Source organism: Phoxinus phoxinus, assembly GCF_949152265.1.
Source record: "Phoxinus phoxinus genome assembly, chromosome: 5".
In the NCBI taxonomy this organism is placed as follows: domain Eukaryota; kingdom Metazoa; phylum Chordata; class Actinopteri; order Cypriniformes; family Leuciscidae; genus Phoxinus; species Phoxinus phoxinus.
Genome location: NC_136880.1, coordinates 17228152 through 17248975, shown reverse-complemented (window position 1 = coordinate 17248975; position 20824 = coordinate 17228152). Strand labels below are relative to the sequence as shown.

General features: G+C 38.1%; 2 protein-coding genes across 5 annotated transcripts in view; one reads left to right on the top strand and one right to left on the bottom strand.

The window, feature by feature from the left end:
* Positions 1-10737: 10737 nt before the first annotated feature.
* Positions 10738-13820, bottom strand: LOC306999032 (phospholipid scramblase 2). Its single transcript, XM_079613431.1, has 9 exons — positions 13807-13820; positions 13550-13565; positions 12704-12771; positions 12547-12601; positions 12250-12461; positions 12018-12179; positions 11124-11279; positions 10950-10996; positions 10738-10802 (listed from the first exon to the last, which is right to left on the bottom strand). The coding sequence occupies exons 2-8, from the start codon at positions 13560-13562 to the stop codon at positions 10967-10969; spliced, it is 696 nt and encodes a 231-aa protein (XP_079469557.1). The 5' UTR covers positions 13563-13565; positions 13807-13820; the 3' UTR covers positions 10738-10802; positions 10950-10966.
* Positions 13821-14944: 1124 nt separating this feature from the next.
* fubp1 (far upstream element (FUSE) binding protein 1) overlaps positions 14945-20824 on the top strand; it is an 11582-nt gene continuing 5702 nt past the window's right edge. For 3 of the 4 annotated variants that reach the window (XM_079611968.1, XM_079611969.1, XM_079611967.1), the window contains exons 1-16: positions 14988-15185; positions 15744-15837; positions 17414-17449; positions 17559-17595; positions 17717-17763; positions 17875-17946; positions 18037-18094; positions 18189-18351; positions 18587-18685; positions 18785-18943; positions 19057-19159; positions 19247-19492; positions 19590-19750; positions 20155-20303; positions 20413-20489; positions 20636-20761. In XM_079611968.1, coding sequence (XP_079468094.1) covers positions 15093-15185; positions 15744-15837; positions 17414-17449; positions 17559-17595; positions 17717-17763; positions 17875-17946; positions 18037-18094; positions 18189-18351; positions 18587-18685; positions 18785-18943; positions 19057-19159; positions 19247-19492; positions 19590-19750; positions 20155-20303; positions 20413-20489; positions 20636-20761 — 1720 coding nt within the window. In that variant the 5' untranslated portion in view covers positions 14988-15092. Of the gene's footprint in view, positions 15186-15743; positions 15838-17413; positions 17450-17558; positions 17596-17716; positions 17764-17874; positions 17947-18036; positions 18095-18188; positions 18352-18586; positions 18686-18784; positions 18944-19056; positions 19160-19246; positions 19493-19589; positions 19751-20154; positions 20304-20412; positions 20490-20635; positions 20762-20824 lie in introns of all 4 variants that reach the window. The other variant, XM_079611970.1, reaches the window with a different exon arrangement.

The window sequence follows — 20824 nt, the reverse complement described above, 5'->3', positions numbered from 1 at the left end:
GCCAAATATATAGCGGTCACGTATAAAAAAATAATAAGCGTGAATCAAAAATTTAAAAACACATGTAAAAATATATTGCATAAACTTGAAAAAAAAAAAAAGCAAAATGATCAGAATAGCAAACAACGTGGTCACGGATCAAAATATAATAAGCGTGAATCAAGAAATAACAAGCATGAATAAAAACTTTAAACACATTAAAAGTTATTTTGCACAAAACTTAAACTTATGGTCATGCTTTCTTAAAAAGTATGTTTTCCTTGGTTTTATTACTGTGTACTTTGTGCTTTCTTGCATTTTCTGCTCATATTTTACTCTTTTGTACGCTTGTGCTGTTTTTCTCTTCGCTCTTCTTTCTATGTTCTGCGCTTGCTTTCCCAAATGTTGCAGTTCGAGTTTCATGTAAATTAGGGCGGGCTTAAGCAACAACATTGGTCCACTAGTTCTAGATTGACAGCTACTCCTCTAGCCAATCAATCGAAGAGGGGAGTTGACATCACACCAATGCGACTCGTGGCTACTGATGCTTATGTAGGAGTACAAGCTGTTTATGTTTGTACAATTTCTTCAATTCCATTATAATATACTAAAACGTTATTTTTCTAATACTTTATACTGTTAAATTTCTTATTTGTGCTTTGTTATGTGCATTTATTAAATTAATTATTTTCGCTTGGCATACCAGCGTGATTAAGTCACTGCACACTTCAGTGGGTGGTGCGCGCCCGTGATGCACTTCATTCTGAGTAAATATAACAACAAAGAAGCACTGCTTCCAGGGGAAGACGGCTAAAGCTATCTGAACTCTGGACATAAATAATAAAATTCATCTTTTTTGAGATACATGAGAATGTTAATGTGCACACTTGTAATTGGTGTTAAACAATATTACTTGGCTCATGATGCCAAGGCTGCTGTAAGTAAAACATCCTGCAGTTATGAAACATATACAATTCGTTGCAAAAACGGCCATTGTCTGAAGACTTTAGGACTTTGACCTGTCACCGCTACGCATTGCCTACCTTTTTGTATTAATCTCGCCAAATTTGACCAGATTATTGAAAATGATTGTGTGACAGATAAGATATAAACCAGTTGAATTTAATACAGTGATTTATTACAAACGTATTGTGTTTACTTACATAGCTACATAATTGCATATTACTTTAGGATTAATGTTTTAAATATAGCTTAAAATTTGAATACAGCAACATCTCCATCAGCGATAGGTAACGTTGTTTCTAGAGTGCCGCTGTCCTGCAGAGTTTAGCGTCAACTCCGATTAAAAACCTCACCTGTCTTAAATATCCTACAGAAGACGATTAGCTGGTTCAGGTGTGTTTGATTAGGGTTGGAGGAGCTAAACTCTGCACCCAGGACCGACATTACCCATCCTTGTTATTGATTAAATATGAAAGTAAAACGGCCAGTAGATGGTGGCAAGTTACTGCTCGGAAAAGATCGACGCTCGCGGTGCCAGTCCAGTGCATTAGAGGTGAATGATGGATCATCAGACAGGCATAACAGTAACAGGTCGTCGTTAGGATGATGAAGTTAACGATAGGATACCATATTGCCAGGTATACGTATATACCGGCAACAGGTTGAGTTGCAGGCACACATGCAGTTTAAAGGTGTGCTGCCACGGACATTTTTTTGCCAACTGAGTTGATGCTGGTCGTCTTCTCCTGTATAACAAGTAAGCAGCATCAGTAGCCACGAGTCGCATTGGTGTGACGTCAACTCCCCTCTTCGATTGATTGGCTAGAGGAGTAGCTGTCAATCTAGAACTAGTGGACCAATGGTGTTGCTTAAGCCCGCCCTAATTTACATGAAACTCGAACTGCAACATTTGGGAATGCAAGCGCAGAACATAGAAAGAAGAGCGAATAGAAAAACAGCACAAGCGTACAAAAGAGTAAAATATGAGCAGAAAATGCAAGAAAGCACAAAGTACACAGTAATAAAACCAAGGAAAACATACTTTTTAAGAAAGCATGACCATAAGTTTAAGTTTTGTGCAAAATAACTTTTAATGTGTTTAAAGTTTTTATTCATGCTTGTTATTTCTTGATTCACGCTTATTATATTTTGATCCGTGACCACGTTGTTTGATATTCTGATCATTTTGCTTTTTTTTTTTCAGTTTATGCAATATATTTTTACATGTGTTTTTAAATTTTTGATTCACGCTTATTATTTTTTTATATGTGACCGCTATATATTTGGCGGGAATTTGATCCCATACTTGCCTCTCCTCCCCGGAGAACGGGCGAAGGCAAATCAATTCGCACGCTTCTATGGCCTCTGTCACGGTCACGCGACATAGTAGGCTACTAAAACTGTCCTCCTCGTCCTTGCACCACAATCCGTTGACCGCGTGTGCTACCTTAACTATAAACTTTAGTAGTTAAAACTAAAACGGTTTAACACCCGTCGAAACACTTTTGAAACACTAATTCAACCAACAACAAACAAATAAAACCGCTGCCATAGCACCAATGTAATAACCAAGCTTTTGTATCGGCGCTACTTCGCTTAAACACTGTTGGATATAAAATAATGAAAACGAGACAGAAGTTCCGTGAACGGTGCACACTTTTAATCTATGGGATGAAATTAGTATCTAAATGATTAACTCATGCAAGCACAATTATCAATGAACTTGATACATGTTGCAAATATGTTTTATCCATGTCTTTCAACTTGCGTGTGCAAAATAAAAAATTTTATGAATGTGTAACAATTTGTACAAATGCAGACATTTCTGTACAAATGTTTTCTTTTGTATTAGTGTATCATAATTTGCGCATGCAAAAAAGAAGATGTGCATGTGTGGATCAGATGACACGTGTGCATTCATTGACGTCTTTTCTGAGTCGATCTCATTTGATTCATTTGGATTTTGAGACTTTCTTTTCGCTGTTTTTAAGCATTTCACAACACACACACAAACAACTACACATGAATAGGCCTGGTGCTAATAATTAATGTGTGCACAACTTTATTTGACAAATTCACAAACGTGCGTCGCTACATTTAAACTAATACAATACAACTTGTGTGTGCAAAATCCAGAATCACAAGAATGTGCAGCATTTTGTACAAATAGAGACATAGTTGTTAATACAAAACCTCAATTTTGTATTAATGTAGGTCAGAATGTGTGCATGCAACAAGTATAATGTGCATTTGTGGATGAGGTGACACGCGTGCATTCATTGACTCGTTTCTGAGTCGATCCTGTTTGATTCATTTGGATTTTGAGACTTTCATTTCGCCGGTTTTGCCTGGCACGATCCACACACAGCTGTCTGAGAAAACCTGCTACCACTAGATGTCAGTATTCTGCTCAAACCGACAACGGCAGTGTAATCACGCGTTCTTCTTCCCCATTTAAGACGCTTAATGGATTTGAGTGATATTGAAGTGATATTTAGTACACAATATAGGCCTACCTTATTAATAAAGCATAGCTATGGAGCGAAATATGTGCCATAATTAAACAAACAAATCCAGCATTTTGCAAACAAACTCGATCCGCTTTGCAAAGGAAAACTCGACTCGCAAACAAACTCGATCCGCTTTGCAAAGGAAAACTCGACTCGCAAACAAACAGAGAGCAATGTCCAAATACAAAGGTCAATTTGACCGAAAACATAGTAATATTGTGTTTTACAAATATAAATAAATGAGCCTAAATTATATTTCACAAATAAATGCAAACCATCCTACAAATTGTATGTAACCTTTGAACAAATACCACATTTGTGAGAAACACATTTGTGAAAAAATCGAGCCGAGAGATCTCATAAACAGACAGGTATGCATTTGTATGCACTAGATTTGGTATTAGTTCAAAGGTTACATACAATTTGTAGGATGGTTTGTATTTATTTGTGAAATATCATTTAGGCTCATTTATTTATATTTGTAAAACACAATATTACTCCACTACGTTTTCGCTCAAATTGATCTTTGTATTTGAACATTGCTCTCTATTTGTTTGCTAGTCGAGTTTTCCTTTGCAAAGCGGATCGAGTTTGTTTGTAAAATGCTGGATTTGTTTGTTTAATTATGGCACATATTTCGCTCCATAGGTATGCGTCCCCACCGAAATCGACGCCTATGTCAGTAATACCCTCTTGTGAATGTTACATATTTTTACACTTTAAAGGTCACTAACAAAAATGGGACTATAGAGGTTGTCGGGGACATTAAACATAATCAGTCGAACAGGTAAACTCATCTAGTCCACTTTCACACCCTCGTTGTTATCACGCTCCTGCAAATTAGTATAACTCAAACTTTCAGGGAAAATGTTTTTTTATAGAAAGGCTGAAGAAATTGTCAGCTTAATGATCGTGACGTCATTATAAGTCAAATTTTGTCCTAATCAAAACTCATATAAACTGAGCACACTTATTAAGTATAGAACATAGAAGCATGAGCGCCTGCAGAAATTCATTAGAAGAGATTATTTTAATAGTAGGCTATAGAGTAGGGAGGGAGGGATCAATATGTACTCATGTTAAAAGCTCAAAGAAGTTTAAAACTTTTTGAGAATGACTAGCATTCCTTCAGCCAAACTATTACGCACTTCTATAACTTGAGACTCTTCAGACCAAACGATCATGTGAGACCAATGGTAGCTACACCTAAGCAGAACAAAGGTGTTTCACACTGTAAACCAAACAATTTACAATGTGAAAAAAGCAACAAAATGTTAAAAGACATTCATCTAGCACATGTTGATATATCGGAAAACAACTGCCTCAAAGGTATCGCGGCCTGTAAGTTTACTTACCAGATTAGATGATGATAGCACATTGAAGGTTCCATCATTTCAAGTATGTTTGTCTGGCGTGGAAATTTGTTATTCATACACTCGTAATAGTGTTGTCTGTCAAAATTCTCTTTTTTTTTGTTGTTGCATTAAATGGAATTGCACTTCCGGACATAAAAAGGCAATGACTTTGCTAATTCCTTTGTCTGACATATTGTGAAGTATCAAGACACCAGTGATACTCTACACTCCTGGAGAACACCATAGGTTGCCAGGATACTGACTGACAACAAAATACCCCATGCAAAAACATGGCTCTTTGTTAGTGTTTTAAAGGGATATTTCACCCAAAAATGTAAATGACCCCATTATTTACTCACCCTCAAGCCATCTTAGGTGTAAATATAATTCTTCTTTCAGACAGATACAATTGGAGTTATATTAAAAAATGTCCTGGGTAATCTAAGCTTTATAATGGCAGTGATGGGAGCCCAAAATTTGAAGAACAAAAACGTGCATCCCATTATAAAAGTAATCCACACGGCTCCGAGGGGTTAATAAAGGAAGCGAAGCGAGGGGTTAATAAAGGAAGCGAAGCGACGCATTTGTGTAAGAAAAATATCCGTATTTAAAACTTTATCCACTAAAATAACTAGCTTAAAATAATACAGATGCAGTGATAAGGTTCACTCGCATTGCGTTTGTTCAATAATCCTGAAATGCCCTATGGTCAGGATCTTTCTCCTTCAGCGCGAAGATTATATGGCTGCTCCAAAGAAGACTTAAGCTTAATGCAACACACTAAAACAACTTGAATAAATATAAAAAACAATTATAATATTTGATTTGCTCACTAGGGTGTAATGGAGTAATATAGAGCACATTGACATAGAGCAATGCTTTATGACCACAGAAGAAGCCATACACCATATTGCAGCTACATCTTGACCTGAACAGGTTATTTATTTAGTTATTTTAGCCTATAAAATAATGTCATCACATAACATTATAAACACTTGTACATAACTAACAATAAGGCTGATTATGACCATGTGCTTAGTTTAGTCTGTAGTATTACACATTTATTAAATGTTTAATTCAGATTCCAATACAATCCTATATAAACTGAGAAAGTTTAGTAAACTGATTCTAGCATTTGAGGTATAAATGATGATTATTGAGTTTCCAGCAGGAGATTTCTGTCAGACCTGTAAATGAGTCAGACTCTCACCTTTTGGCTAATGGCTCATGGAGCCCCAGTCATAGTTAGATTGATTGGATTAGCCTTTATGTGTTTGAATAGTTATGCTGATGAGATTAGAGCCGCGGAAAGTTTGGTAACGAGCTAACGCCTACTTCATTTACATGTTTTGCTCAGAGTCTCCTCCTCTATGTAATCCCTCCACTCTTTGGAATGTATATAGACTACAATGTATACTGTTTTAGACCAGACTGTTGGACGACCTACAGCGAAGTCCTCAATAAAGAATTACTTCTGTTTGAAACGATCCCAACGTCTCCTGGTCTCTGCTTTGACGAAGGAAAAAGTTTCCTACAAGTCCAACATTGTCTGTAAATACTGGAAAATGCCCTTTCAGATGCAACTTCTCTGCAGTGCAAAGAGTTTTTGTTGATAATAATTGTATTAGCAAAAACCACATGTATTATTATTCTACGTGAATTTATTAAAAAAAAATTATCTGACACCGATATGACTATAAATGTGAAAATACTTTTAATTTCTTGATTTATCGTTCAACGTGTTGTATTTTTCATAATTTTTCAAGAGTTTTGATATGTTCTTGTAAATTAGCACTTTCAGTATTATATTTTATTATAATGGATATTTAATATTACCTCTAAATTTTGACTGACTGTTAACATTATGTCTAAATATATAGACATAATAAGTTACTCAATATTAACTTGATGCTTACTGAACCAGTTGTGGTTGCCACAACATCATTATGGGTGACTCATTGAATCATCCAATCATCCACAAAAGCACTGATTCATTCAGTAACGAGCACTAATGGGTATATCAACAGACTTTGCTTCGGATTCATTTAGAACTGTACAAAAGTAACTGGCAATAAAATGTATATCACTAAATATGAACCTCTTGTTTATTAAACAGTTGTATAAAAGGAGTTTATTGAAGCAGTTTATTGAACTGTTGTATAAAAGCAACCATGATGTTGGTCTGAATCAGCATCCTCTCGCTTGTTTAATATTCCTAAAATATGACCGCTAAACTGTACAATTGACCATTGCAATGTGTCATGCACTTTTCATGAATTCAGATGGTGTTTATTAAAATTGATAAATTATGGGTAGGGTAATCACTTACCTTGTAAAAAAACATGATGAGAAATAAATTTTTGTCTGTAATAGCAAGAAAACAATAGGATTTCATTGTGAAGATTATCTCGCTGCTCCGAAGAAGACTGAAGCCTCGCCCTCCTCACCTTTTCTCGCTGTTCAACGTGCCTCGCAACCTGTAATACTTCAACCATTTGCCACTCGACTAAGGGCAGGCCATCCCTGGAGTGTCAAGCTGGATTTTGGGGATAATAGAACGAGGTTACTCGCTCCATTTCGCTCGCAGACCATCCCCTCTTCATGGGTAACCTTTCAGAATGTTAACTGTGAAACAAATCGTGCAAATTCGCCCCAGGGATTGGTTTATATCAGTGGATCTGAAAGATGCCTACTTTCGTTTCCAGATAGCCCCCATCACAGACAGTTCTTGAGATTTGACAGTTCTTCTGTCTCTGAAAATGTCCGGATTTTGAAATCATCCTGCGGATGCTCATTTTAATAGGTTGTTTATTCAACTAGGGGATTGCAGCTCATTGAAAATATACATAACCGAAAGAATCGATACACTGCTTTGACGAGCACTTCCAAAAAACAATTCTTATAACCAATTCTAGTATTCATAATAATGTACATTTTACATAATGCTGTAAATATGTTCATAACCTGAAAATGTATGACTAAACCTAACTGTGTCTTCATACTTTTATATTTTTTATATTTTATTGTTACATTTTCATTACTATGTTTCTTGATGTTGTATTTGAATGTGTGTACTGGAAGGTTCAGTACTAAGAAAAATTCCTTGTGTGTGCAAGCACACTTGGCAATAAAGCTCTTTCTGATTCTGCTTCTGGTAGTCATCATCATCATCAACAACATTTTCTTAATGTTTTCCTCTCAGACCTGGGTGTGATGACCAGACATAGACATCAGACGTCTTGCTAGATCTATCCAAAGTTGGTGTGACGTGTTGGCTGTTTTTTGTTTTTTTCATTCTACCCAGAGGTGGGAACTGATAAAGTCGTGAAGCAACCTTTTCCTGAAAACATTTCAGAAGCTACTGGGCCTCATGGCAGCAGCCTCCTCAGTAGTTATTTTGGGCCTGTTCCACATACAGCCACTACAACTATGGTTGATGAGCGAGGACCGCACCATTCTCAGGGTGTCCCACGGCTGTTCCAGAACCCTGGCCCACTGGAAAACGCACCATCGGTATCAGAAAGGAGTGAAACTGGGCTCGGTTTCCAGAAGGAAGGTGGTCGTGACAGAAGCCTCCAAGACAGGTTGGGGCGCACTGTGCAATGGCAGGCCAGCCGGCCTTTGGCTCCAGGACAGATCTCCATGTCGAACTGGCACAACAACTGCCTGGAAATGAGGGCAGTGATTCTGGCCTTCAAGGAATTCCAGCCAGAGCTCAGAGAACACCATGTCCTGGTCCGGTCAGACAACATGACAGGGAGGTCTTAGGTCCCGTCGGCTGAACAACAGACTGGCACGCCACCTCCTCCTGTAAGTCAATTTCCGCTCAATAAGAGTGATGCACGTGCCAGGCTACATGAATATGGGAGCAGACATCCTGTCCTAGAACGGACCGCCTCCGGGGGAATGGAGACTCCACCCCCAGATGTTCTGCATGATTTGGAGCATCTTTGGCCACTGCCCGATATTCTTTTCGAAGGATCAGGACGCATTGGCCCACAGTTGGCCCTCTCTGCAGCTTTATGCCTTCCCTCCAGTAGGACTGCTCCCTTAGGTCATTAGCCAAATCAATGAGGACAGGTGCTCGGTCTTACTCGTGGCACCACTCTGGCAGAACCAGCCGTGGTTCACATGGAAGCTCCTGCTGTCAGCAGCACCATGGCCAATCCCGCACCGAGGAGGGGTCCTTTTACAGATGGAGGGGTCAATCTGGCATCCCAAACCCGAGTTTTGGAGCCTGTACCTGTGACCACTCGATGGGACCCTTCACATCTCTCCTGAGAGGTCATGAACACTATCTCTGGGACTAGGGCACCCTCTTACAGGCGCATTTATGCCATCAATTAAATTTATGGTACAACTACCTATTCTGGCTATCACCAGACCAAGCATAATCTTTTAAGATTGAACATTAGTCTGGGGAGTCTGCTCTGTATTTTCTACTGCACAAGAGGCGTGATCAACGGGCGTAGTTCAAATGACTCTGTGCGCAATTGGATAGTCCTTCAACCAATCAGAAGCAAAAACTCCAGTTTGTATAAAACAAACGTGTTGGTTTAGCATTGATCAGCGGTTCAGAAAGGAGAGTGCCACACATACCTATCTCTGTGACCACAACTGATCGCACAATCTGTCTGGACCGTCAGAGAGAGATTGGATACCTGAAACCCATCAAGACTGTATACACAGCACCAGTGCAAACGCAAGAGAATGAGACGAACGCTGAAATGAAGGACAATGATAAACTGAATGATTTTTGGTCTCAACGTAGCTATATACGTAACAGAATGATACATTGTATTTTCCGGGAAAACTTAAGTTGTATGGCCAGTGTCGGTCACAGTGCCTTTTAATTGCTGTTTTTGATCCGGCAATTATTTATTTACAAATTAAGCACTGGAGATCCGTCCAGAAAATGGTAAAGGAAGGGACAGAGTAGTTCTCAGAAATCTTCTGCTGCCATGTGACATCCCTTGATCAGCCACCAGCAGAGATCCGTCAGCCACAGAAAGAACCAAGCCACAACGACAGCATCGCCAGCAGCCGATTGACACCTACAACCTCAGAGGCCTGAGCATGGTGAATCAGAGGCAGACACAAGGAGAGCGACTGGAGGCCTTGGATGAGGTGTTCTAAATAAATGCTTTACATGTTCATGACAATGTCAGGAGACATTCAATTTTGTGGAGGGGAGTGTAGCCCTTATTGACGGCTTAAAAGAGATATTGTCCCCCTTTAAATTTTGAACTGGCTAATGACTGAGATCTGAAAATAAGGAAACTATTTGCTAATAATATTGTTGTGATTGTATATTTAAGAGTGTTATTCTTGTTAAACTCAGCTTCACCAGTAGAGGGCACCCTAAGCATTACACTGTGCAGGATTGGTCACTGACTCTATAAGAGTGGAAATAGCATTCAGTACGTGACGAGTTCAGCAGTAGGCTACACACTATAGAGTGTTACCCGATCTAACCTGTCTTTTTCATGTCTTACAGAAATAAACGTGTTGCACCAAGGACGAGCACCGCCTCATTCTTAAAAAGTGTACAATATACGTTTTGTTCACATCACCATGTAGAATTAAGAACTTCAGCTGTAGGTGTTTGTGGGTACTGTGGTGTTTGCTTCCCTTTCAGATAAAATATGCAAACTCAACAAGCAACCATGTCACCTTCCTGTTAGTGAGAATCACAAGCTGAAACAATTACGTGCAATTTGTCAGTCTTAAATTTAAAGATTTTACCAAATAAATAAACAGAATAGATTTATGTGCCCCAGAAAAGATGATTTAATGGTAGCTACTTTAACAACATTTGCATGTTTTTGTTTAGTTTTTTTTTTTTTGACAGAAAGAGATACAATACAAAAACCAAACCAAAATCAATATTGGCCATATACAGTAAGTATGATTTTTCTCTCTTCAGCCTTTATTGGTATTGATAATTTAGCAAGCAGTCTAGACATTTGTCTTCCACCTTGTCTTCTTCAAAGTACTGTAACCAAAAAAGAAAAAGATGTGTTACATGCACATGAAAGATAAAATATTGCCTTAACTATTACATATCTTTTGTGCAAATAAAAATACCAGAACAGTCCCCTTCACATTATTATTAAAATACACCAGTGCACTTGCCACTCACAGTTTCACACTTTCACGTTATTGTCGCTCTTCATAATACAAGCAGTCCTAAAAATGAATTGAGATATAATTAATAGAACATATGTAATAGTAAATCATTAGTACCTAAATAGTAGATTCATTTAAAAAAATCTTATATTAGAACACTGGGGAATTTAAAAAAAATAATGTTTACAATAAGTATGCAGGCGCCCAAAAGTGTAGCTTTCATTTTGACTTCCAAGCTTCTTGGAAACCTCAGCACAAAATCTGCATCTTGTCCACAGCCTGAGAAAGGTTTGAAGATCTTGCCAAATGATCTGTCTATTTCTGCCCCATTCAAAGACACCAGCTGTGGTCACAGTATAAGACAGGACATTACAACACATTAGTTCACCCAAAAATGAAAATTCTGGTAACATTTACTGTTTGGTGAACTATCTTTAACACATTAACATCTAAATGTCTTCAGAAACAAGCACTCATTTACAACTTAATCTTCATGCCGCTACTGTTTAGAAAAGCAACAAGACCATAGCTCTGGCATTTAAAACCAAAGAAACGTGTTTGTGGGTCAGGTTTTTTTTTTCTTCTTCTTTTTTTTTTCATTGTGGTGAAATATACCACAACCTGAAATCCCCAACAGTGTGGGATGGACAATGTGCTTAAAATGGCTTAAAAAGCATATCATTTCAATTACAATCTAAAAATGCTAAAAAGGTTTGTGTTAAAGGTTAGAGGACAATATCTGCCAACACTTTATATTAGGTTTCTTTTATCTACTACAATGAACTTATTGTATTCATGTTGTATTGCTACTATTGAGGTGGGATCAAGGATGCCAGGTCGCAAAAACAGGTGTTGGGGTCAAAAGTACAATTATAGATATAATTACAGTAATTTATTACAGCTATAATAACACAGGTTTTTATTAAAAAAGTACAATTAAAAAAACATGTATGTAAACAACACGTGTATTGTGTCAAATTATTCATTTAAATCTCTAAGGTGGGACCAAATATTATTTTGTCATTTAAAAGGCTACAACTCTTTTGTAGTTGAGTGTAGGTGTTGAGTGTAGGTGCATCACCTCAAAGTTTGCATCCGCGCAGTAGGTATGAGGTACAAATGGTCCTGCAATCTTAAATGCTGGTTCCCCTCGTTCATTCTCAACTGTGAATTTAGGTAGGCAAAAATGCCAGTTTTGTCGAACAAGTCCGATGGCAACACCAGGTGGAGACTGAACCTCCAGCTAAAATATACATACAACATATTATATACAGTATAATCAAAGGGTTAACAAGACAGAGATAAGGTCATACCTCATTGCTGCAGCAGCAGGAGCCGCAATCAAATGGTCGCACCAGTCTGATGATCTCTTGATTTGACTCATTAAAAACATTCATTGTGAAGGAACGTGATGCACGATAGAAATTCCTCTTCCAAGAAGCATTGTCCTCAATGATTCTAAAAATTTTGTTCCCAGTGTCATCCTTCACCTCATATCTGTTGTTAGACTTTATTCCAAAGAAAGCTTTACGAAATGAAAAGGTGGGAGAATAAGTGTGTTGCTCATTTGATTTCACTGTATTTCATTCATGAAATGCTGATGAACAAACCTTCTTTAAGACGTTCTTCCGGAGTTTTTTCTTTGTAGACAAACAATTGATCAATCTAAAATAAACATAAAAATGTGTCTAAATCAGAATAACATACACATAATGATAAACATAATTATGTATTAATATTAAAAAATCATCTCCAGTCTTATCTGACCCAGGTTAAGGTCTCCAGATGAGAAGGACAGTGGTACGGGTCTGAGGAAGGTAATATTGCGATATCCTCTGGAGTATAAACAGAAATGTTTATGTATATCAAACAGCTTTGTTAAACAAATTATTACATGCTGAAATCTATTGTGTATTATCAATAAAAAATCGATGTCCTTCACACACAACATTCAATCAGATTTATGATCTTCATATTTGCAGTTTTATAATACACTGTAATGTTATAACATTGAAACACATTATAATTTGATTCAGTGCACTTATATTTGTCTTTCATGGTCCCTTGTGAAAAATAAGTGCTTTATTATATTGAATGTGAACTTTTAATGTACTTACAATCTTAAAAATATAGTTGTTGACACATTAATTTTATATATTTTAAATGTACAAAATTGCAACATCATCATTACAAATGTGTAATTACAAATATACTTAAATACATGCCATACCAGTATACAAGTTTAATAGAAGTTAACTTATATTTTAGTTTAAATGCCTGTCAGAACGTTTGGCAGTACACTTTAACCATATTTCAAAGACAATAGAAATAACATATAAAGATGTACTTAAGTCCTACTAAAGTGGGTCAAATAAGGCACTCTTAAGTTCGGCAACATTTAATATTACTTTAAAATAATACATTTTCATTTAATTGTAAATAACATGCAATGAAGCATCTGAAAACATTAATTTCACACTATGGCCATTCGTTTAAAGTATGTTATTTCCATATAGTGAGTAGCCTCATCTTTTTTTTTTTTAAGTTTGCGGGGCCTGTTGTAGTCAAACAAACAAAATCGGCATAAATAAACATACCCCTTAAAAAACTCACCTGACAATTCCATAGCCTATTTGATTTTAGAGTGAAAGGAGAGAGAATAAAAAAAATAAAAAAATTAAGGACATCAATATTATTTATACACTGTTAAATATAATTATTACATCATAAGGTTTTGGGTTTATAGGTCCAATGGTATAAACTCCATAACATAAAATTGCATTCATAGGCCTATATATAAAATAAAAAAATAAAACATGATTTAAAATTATATTATTTTAAAGGATCTCATATTGAGAGATATAGCCTACCACATACCGATGCAAATATCTTGTTCGTCTGTGGCACTATGTAAATGTTGCTCTCATGACAAACAATCTTAAGTACCTACCTTTTTTTTGTCAGCCAGGTGTTTGTGGTTGAACAGTGGGTTGACCCACTTTAAAGTTTAGTAGGCTACTTCTGGTTTTAACAGCTTGAAAATGTCCCGTTAATATACCATAATAATTGCTGGTATTTTTCCTTGATTTCTTGTTTGCAACTATTGGATATCGGCTTTATCACATTTCTAGTGATTGTTGCAGTTTGGACCTCATCCAGGCTATAAGGCAATTCATTCTTTTTTGTGTGTGTTGGTTCTCAGCTTTATAAATGGATGTGTTTTTTTCTCATCAGCCTCAATTTGTCAGTTGTCACTTCATAGCATTTCAACTGTGTTTCTGAAACCAAGTAACAGGGTACATACATACATAGGCCTACATCTTCTTCCGCTTATCCGGGGCCGGGTCGCGGGGGCAGCAGTCTAAGCAGAGATATCCAGAATTCCCTCTCCCCAGACACTTCCTCCAGCTCTTTTGGGGGGACTCCGAGGCGTTCCCAGGCCAGCCGGGAGACATAATCCCTCCATCATAGGTCTTCCCCGACCCTGGGGTCTCCTCCGGGTGGGACGCGCCCGGAACACCTTCCCGTCCAGGAGGCATCTGGAACAGATGCCCGTGCCACCTCAGCTGACCCCTCTCGATGTGGAGGAGACCCCAAGATACTTGAACTCCTCCACTTGAGGCAGGAACTCTCCACCAACCTGTGGAGCAAGCCACCCTTTTCCGACTGAGAACCATGGCCTCGGATTTGGAGGAGCTGATTCTCATCTTCTCTTATTTTTTATTATTTTATTTTTTTGGTTGTTTTTACATTTTATGCATTTAGAAGAATTTTCAAGTATGTGCTTTGTACAGTGCTTTGAGCACTGACTGGAAGTGCTATACAAACAAAGTAAATATATTATTAGCAGTAGCCTAATAGTAGGCCTATCATGTTTTGTCAATATGGTGGTGTGTCAGTTTTCTAGAAGACTATCTAATGTGAGTGAGCATAATTTAATCACATTTCTAAGTTGTCATATTATATGATAACTGTAGTAATACATATGTTATGCCATGGTACGTTTTGGAAGGAAGGAGGGACTTTTATTCCGTTTCCGCTGTAGCGTGCCGACCGGAAGTTGGATCAGGATTGAGGCGGCTGCAGTCAGTTCTCTTCATCACTCTCGCGCGTGACGGCCATCTTCCTTCAGCTCGAGAAGACTGTTCCTGCAGACATGGCCGACTACTCTAACGTGGCTCCGCCGTCCTCAAACTCCGGTCCAGGGATGAACGATGCTTTTAAAGACGCCCTTCAGAGGGCCAGACAAGTGAGTACTTCGAAAGAGTCTGCAAATATTTTGCATCTTCAAGCTTTCCGCGTAACAACCAAAATGAAGCCTAGCGAGTTCGTTAGCTAACGTGCTACCGTGAGGCCTTGATGCGTTGCAACAAAGAGGTTTCAGTTTAGCGTTTTCCCCCTTATTATTTACTTCCTTATTTCAAGGTTTAGCGGAAGCAGAATGGTGTTTTACAAATAATACCTATGTCCTATAGACTAAAGGGCAAATAAATAGTTTTAGTTCCACATAACTATATATTTATGTGAGCTGTAATTTACATACACACAAACGGGCACTTTAGATATAGGATGGCCTCAAATAGTTTCCATATATGATTTCGCTTCAGCCATTCTATAGGCTAAGTAAGCGAAGTTTCTACTAATGTAACGTTATAGGAAAGCGAAACTTTCTTCTTCGTTTTTTGGTCGAACTAGTTTTGTTCAGGAGAACCGTAGGGACTCAGATAGGCCTCACACTGTACAGGTTTGTTATGATTATACAGAACAATCGAAAACCGTTTAACTTTGTAATTCACTATCTTTTTAGATAGCGGCAAAAATAGGAGGTGACGGTATCCCCCCCTCTCCATCCTCCAACGAGTTTGGTTATGGAGGACAGAAGAGACCCCTTGAAGATGGAGGTAAGTTCAAAGGAGCCATGTTGTGGCTTTATTGTTGTGCATATTGCTCCGTGTAAACCACATTAACTTTTTTAACCCTCTTGTATTCTTAACTTGTGATAATGTTAAGATCCTGGGGAACTGATTAAGTTTTTTTATTATTAAATGTGCTATATTTTATATTTTGAGCCAATCCAACCCTTTAAGTTATGCCACATGTGTGTTCTTATATTCATTAAACAATAAAAATGGTATACTATTTTTGCTGTAAACTCTGCTTGCATGAAAAAAAAATTGTCATTCTCTTAGGTGAAAAATCTGGTAATTTTTATATAAATTCTTTTTGAGGAGTGTTACATTCGCTTAAAATAAATGGAACTAATATTTAAATATTTTAAGTCTATTTGAGCATTAAGTGGATTGTGCGTCCAAGGATTTCTGTAAAAATGCTTTAAAACTAAGTGTATTGTTGAAAGAGTTACACAAAACTTATAAATAAACCAAATGCAAGATTCCTAACCAAGAGATGGCAAAAAAGAGCCTGATCTGTACAAACACAAAGGGTGCGTGGATGGTCTCATTGTGCTGCTTCAAATTTCTTTTCCAGACGTGTTTTCCTACCTTATTTGCGGTGTGAGCACGTACTCTCTTAAGCAGTTTGGAAATTATAAATCTGTATAACTATAAAATAAATATATAAATTACACATTTTGGATATTTTCACTTTCACCTCAGTTCCACTGTTTTTCTTCTGTTTGAAAGCTGAAAAAAAATCATATTTTCCATACTAGTCGTGAGAATGGCAATTACACAGCAAGCGTACCATGTTCTTATGTTGGATAAAATCAATATAAAATGTCCACATTCACTACTGCTCAGTTTCTACCATTGTATTTGTGTCCTAAAACATATTTACATATACATACAGGGCTGTGCAATCGCTAGTTGTTGAGAACACTGTTACTTCATATAACAAACACATTTACTATATAATTACTTTTAATAGGTTCTGTATTTGTATATATAAATAGACTTTTTTTTCAAAGCCTGATTTGTAACCTCAAAAAGGCTTTCTCTTTTTAAATCAACCCAAAATGTACATTTTTATTAAAGTAACAAATTAAGATGGTATAACCACATCAACTAGAAAATATATTAAACTTAAAAGAATGACAAAGAAAACAAAAGGCCTCTAGCCCAGGATCACACTGGCAAAAGGAGCGTCGTTTTATCAGTCTGTTATGATCCACAGCACCTGTCACTCAACTCCACCCTGCAAACACACAAGACACGCACAAAACAGAACAGAAACCTCACCACAATTAGAGCAGGGGCTACACCGGATGGGGGTCACTTTTGTGACTTTTTTTTTTTTTAACCACTTAGCCTTTTCGAATCATGTCGGATTTTTTTTTTGTGACAAGTCACCAAGTTTCATGCCATTCCAATTAAGCAGATTTTTTTTAATACAAAATCGGAAAAAAATTCTCCCTAAAATGACTATCAGAGGGTTAAAGGCTTTTCTTATGGATTGTTTGCTGTAATCGGTTGATATGTAGTAAATATATGGTTAACTTGGTCTTTTTGTCCTCTTTAGATCAACCAGAAACCAAGAAGGTTCCACCAAGCGATCGTAAGCATTGATTGTTCCACATTAAACTGATTACCTATTAAATATGTGTTTTACAAAGATGTGGCTGTTGTTTGGTCATCTCATAAGTTCATGCTTTTATTTGCACCAGCTTTTTCATCTGTAATGGGAGGCATGGGTGGCCCAAGGTACATTTATTTCTTTTAAACAAAGCATTTAATGCAAATATATTTCATAAAAAACAACAACATATTAAGTACATTTCTGCTTTGCATATTTCTTTAATGATGCTATCATGTCAATATGTAGGTCTATATCAGAGGAGTACAAGGTTCCAGATGGGATGGTCGGCTTCAGTAAGTTGTCCGATTCGTTTTTTCCGAATTCATATCCACGACTAGAGGCTTTGGAGGACTTTCATTTAAATCCCATCAATAATGCAGTGTTAATTAATCACTCATCTGCAGTCATTGGAAGAGGAGGAGAACAGATTTCAAGAATCCAGCAGGACTCAGGCTGCAAAATACAGATTGCTCCTGGTGAGTCAAAATACCGTGCCCTGACATTGTGTATCTGAGGCTCTTTGAAGCATACATCTAAAGACTCTTATTCTGCACTCTACCCAACAGACAGTGGTGGCATGCCTGAGAGGTCAGTGACATTAACAGGCTCCCCTGATGCAATCCAGTGAGTATCTCCACACGTTTAAAAACATTTCATGGTTAAAATTGGTATGGTGTTTTAGAAGTGGGTGAAAACAAATGTACATTTTCCATGATAGGGGTGCAAAGAGGTTACTCTCAGAGATTGTGGAGAAAGGCAGACCTTCTCCAGCATTTCACCACAATGATGGACCAGGGATGTCTGTTCAGGAGATTATGGTCCCAGCCTCCAAAGCGGGTCTGGTCATTGGAAAGGGAGGAGAAACAATCAAACAGTTACAGGTAAGGTACTAATTTAACTGAATCCTGCTGAGAGGGAGAGAAAAAAAATCTATTCCTCCTATGCGCTCCCTCCCTAGCTTGTACTATTCTAAACAATGGCAGAAACAAGTTTATTATTAAGTGCTTTGTTTATTGTCTTTTTAAGATGAATCGCTTGTATTCCTCGTTTGTGTGTCTCTTTGGATAAAAACATCTGCTAAATGTAAAATGTGATTGTTCAACATTTGTTTAACAGGAACGTGCTGGAGTCAAAATGGTCATGATTCAAGATGGACCCCAAAACACAGGTGCTGATAAACCGCTCAGGATCTCCGGCGATCCTTTTAAAGTTCAGGTGAATACATTAAGGCATTTGCATTGCTACATCGTAATTATACGTATCATTATGAATAATATATCTATATTTTTAAATGGTATGTCTTGGTCTGTACAGCAAGCTAAAGACATGGTGATGGATCTGATCAGAGATCAGGGTTTCCGGGAACAGAGAGGAGAATATGGTTCTAGAGCTGGAGGTGGTGGTGGTGGCAGCGGCGGCGGCAATGGTGGTGGTGGAGGAGGAGGAGGAGGAGGAGGAGAAGGTGGTCTGGATGTAAGTACTGTTTGATGAGAGCAACCTAATATTTTGACTCTTTGTGATTTTATACATTTAAATAAAATTTTGAAAGGCAGTTGATGTTTGAAACTTTTTTGCTGTTGCTTTAGGTCCCTGTGCCAAGGTTTGCAGTGGGAATTGTGATTGGCAGGAATGGTGAAATGATCAAAAAGATTCAGAATGATACTGGTGTGAGGATTCAGTTTAAACCAGGTGAATAAGTTCATATGCACTTTGATGTAAAAGCAAGAACTAAATAGGATTCAGATCTTTGACACAAATGCTTGTCCTTCGCTTTAGATGATGGCACTACACCAGAGAGGATCGCTCAGATTATGGGGCCTCCAGACAGGGCTCAGCACGCAGCAGATATAATAACTGACCTACTGAGAAGTGTGCAGGCAGGGGGCCCCCCTGGTCACGGTGGGGGCAGAGGGAGAGGCCGTGGGCAGGGAAACTGGAACATGGGCGGTGGCCCTCCTGGAGGCCTGCAAGAATTCACTTTCACTGTGCCTTCCATGAAGACCGGCCTCATTATTGGCAAAGGTTAGTTGCTGATAATTACTTTACCTTTGAAAGGATATGCAATTTCATGGGTAAATGAATTAACTTTTTTTGAAATATTTTCTCTCTCTCTCTTTAGGGGGTGAAACAATTAAGAGCATCAGCCAGCAGTCCGGAGCCAGGATAGAATTACAAAGAAACCCTCCACCTAATTCAGACCCTAATATAAAGATCTTCACAGTCCGTGGATCACCCCAACAGATTGATTACGCCAGGCAACTGGTTGAGGAAAAAATTGGAGTTGAGTGCCTTGGTTTCCTAACAAAAATTTGCTATTTTTTTTCGGCTGAACATGAAATGCTGCTCAGACAGTTTATTTCTTGCTTATTGACAAGCGCTTGTGTGAGGGGGTTATGAGGGAATATGTACAAATGTTTTTATTTTGGAGTAAAACAAATATCAAATCGAGTATACTTTGAAAGTACAGCTTAAAAAAAAAAGAAATATTTTGGGATTTAGTCCCACCCATCCAAAGTCATGAAGAGAACAGACTTTTTGGGGGTGAGGGACGATTAATGTTTTTGATTAAAGATTATGAGGGCATATGAATTTAGTACTACAACATTCTGTAAAAAAAAAAAAGAAGAGAATTATCAATTTTGATTTCATACTGAGTCTAAAATGTTTATTTTGGTTTATCATAGGGTCCAGTTAGCCCTATGGGTGGCCCTCATGGTGGTCCTGGGCCCCACGGAGGTCCTTCTCATGGTCCTGGTCCTGGTCCACAAGGACCTCCTGCTCCCATGGGCCCATACAACCCTGGGCCCTATGGCCAGGGACCTCCTGGACCACAGTAAGAACTTTCTTCTTCATGATGTTTAGCATGTGTTCGGGTTTTCACTTTTTCTTAAGAAGTCAATTCAATTTGAGATTAACTTAGTGCATCTTATTTTTATCCTCAGTGGTCCTCCAGCACCATACCAGCCTCAAGGCTGGGGCAACGGATACCCCCACTGGCAGCAAGGGCAGCCAGATCCCAGTAAGTGCTCATATCTGTGCAATATCAGGGTTGGTTCAGAGTGGTATTACTCAAGTTCTTTTCCTCATTGCTAGTCAAAGTCATTGCCACTCCAGTTGCCTGTTGGAGGAAAAATGAAATTGGCTAAGCGGTTGTTTGTTCTCCAGATAAAGCAGCAGCTGATGCTAATGCTGCTGCATGGGCAGCCTATTATTCTCAGTACCAGCAGCAGCCCCAGGGCCCCATGACACCCACCTCAGCAGCCCCAGGCACAGCCCAGTCCAATGGACAAGGTACTTTTTTACCTGCACTCCACAAAAACGCCACCCTCCCTTCACTGTAGACCTACAGCCTGT

What these genes read in the sequence shown, in the direction of transcription:
- LOC306999032 (XM_079613431.1), bottom strand. An exon ending in GGAAGAACGTCTTAAAGAAG is followed by an intron (nt 12,462 to 12,546) that starts GTTTGTTCATCA and finishes CATTTCGTAAAG; the next exon opens with CTTTCTTTGGAATAAAGTCT. An exon ending in CCTGCTGCTGCAGCAATGAG is followed by an intron (nt 12,180 to 12,249) that starts GTATGACCTTAT and finishes TGTATATTTTAG; the next exon opens with CTGGAGGTTCAGTCTCCACC.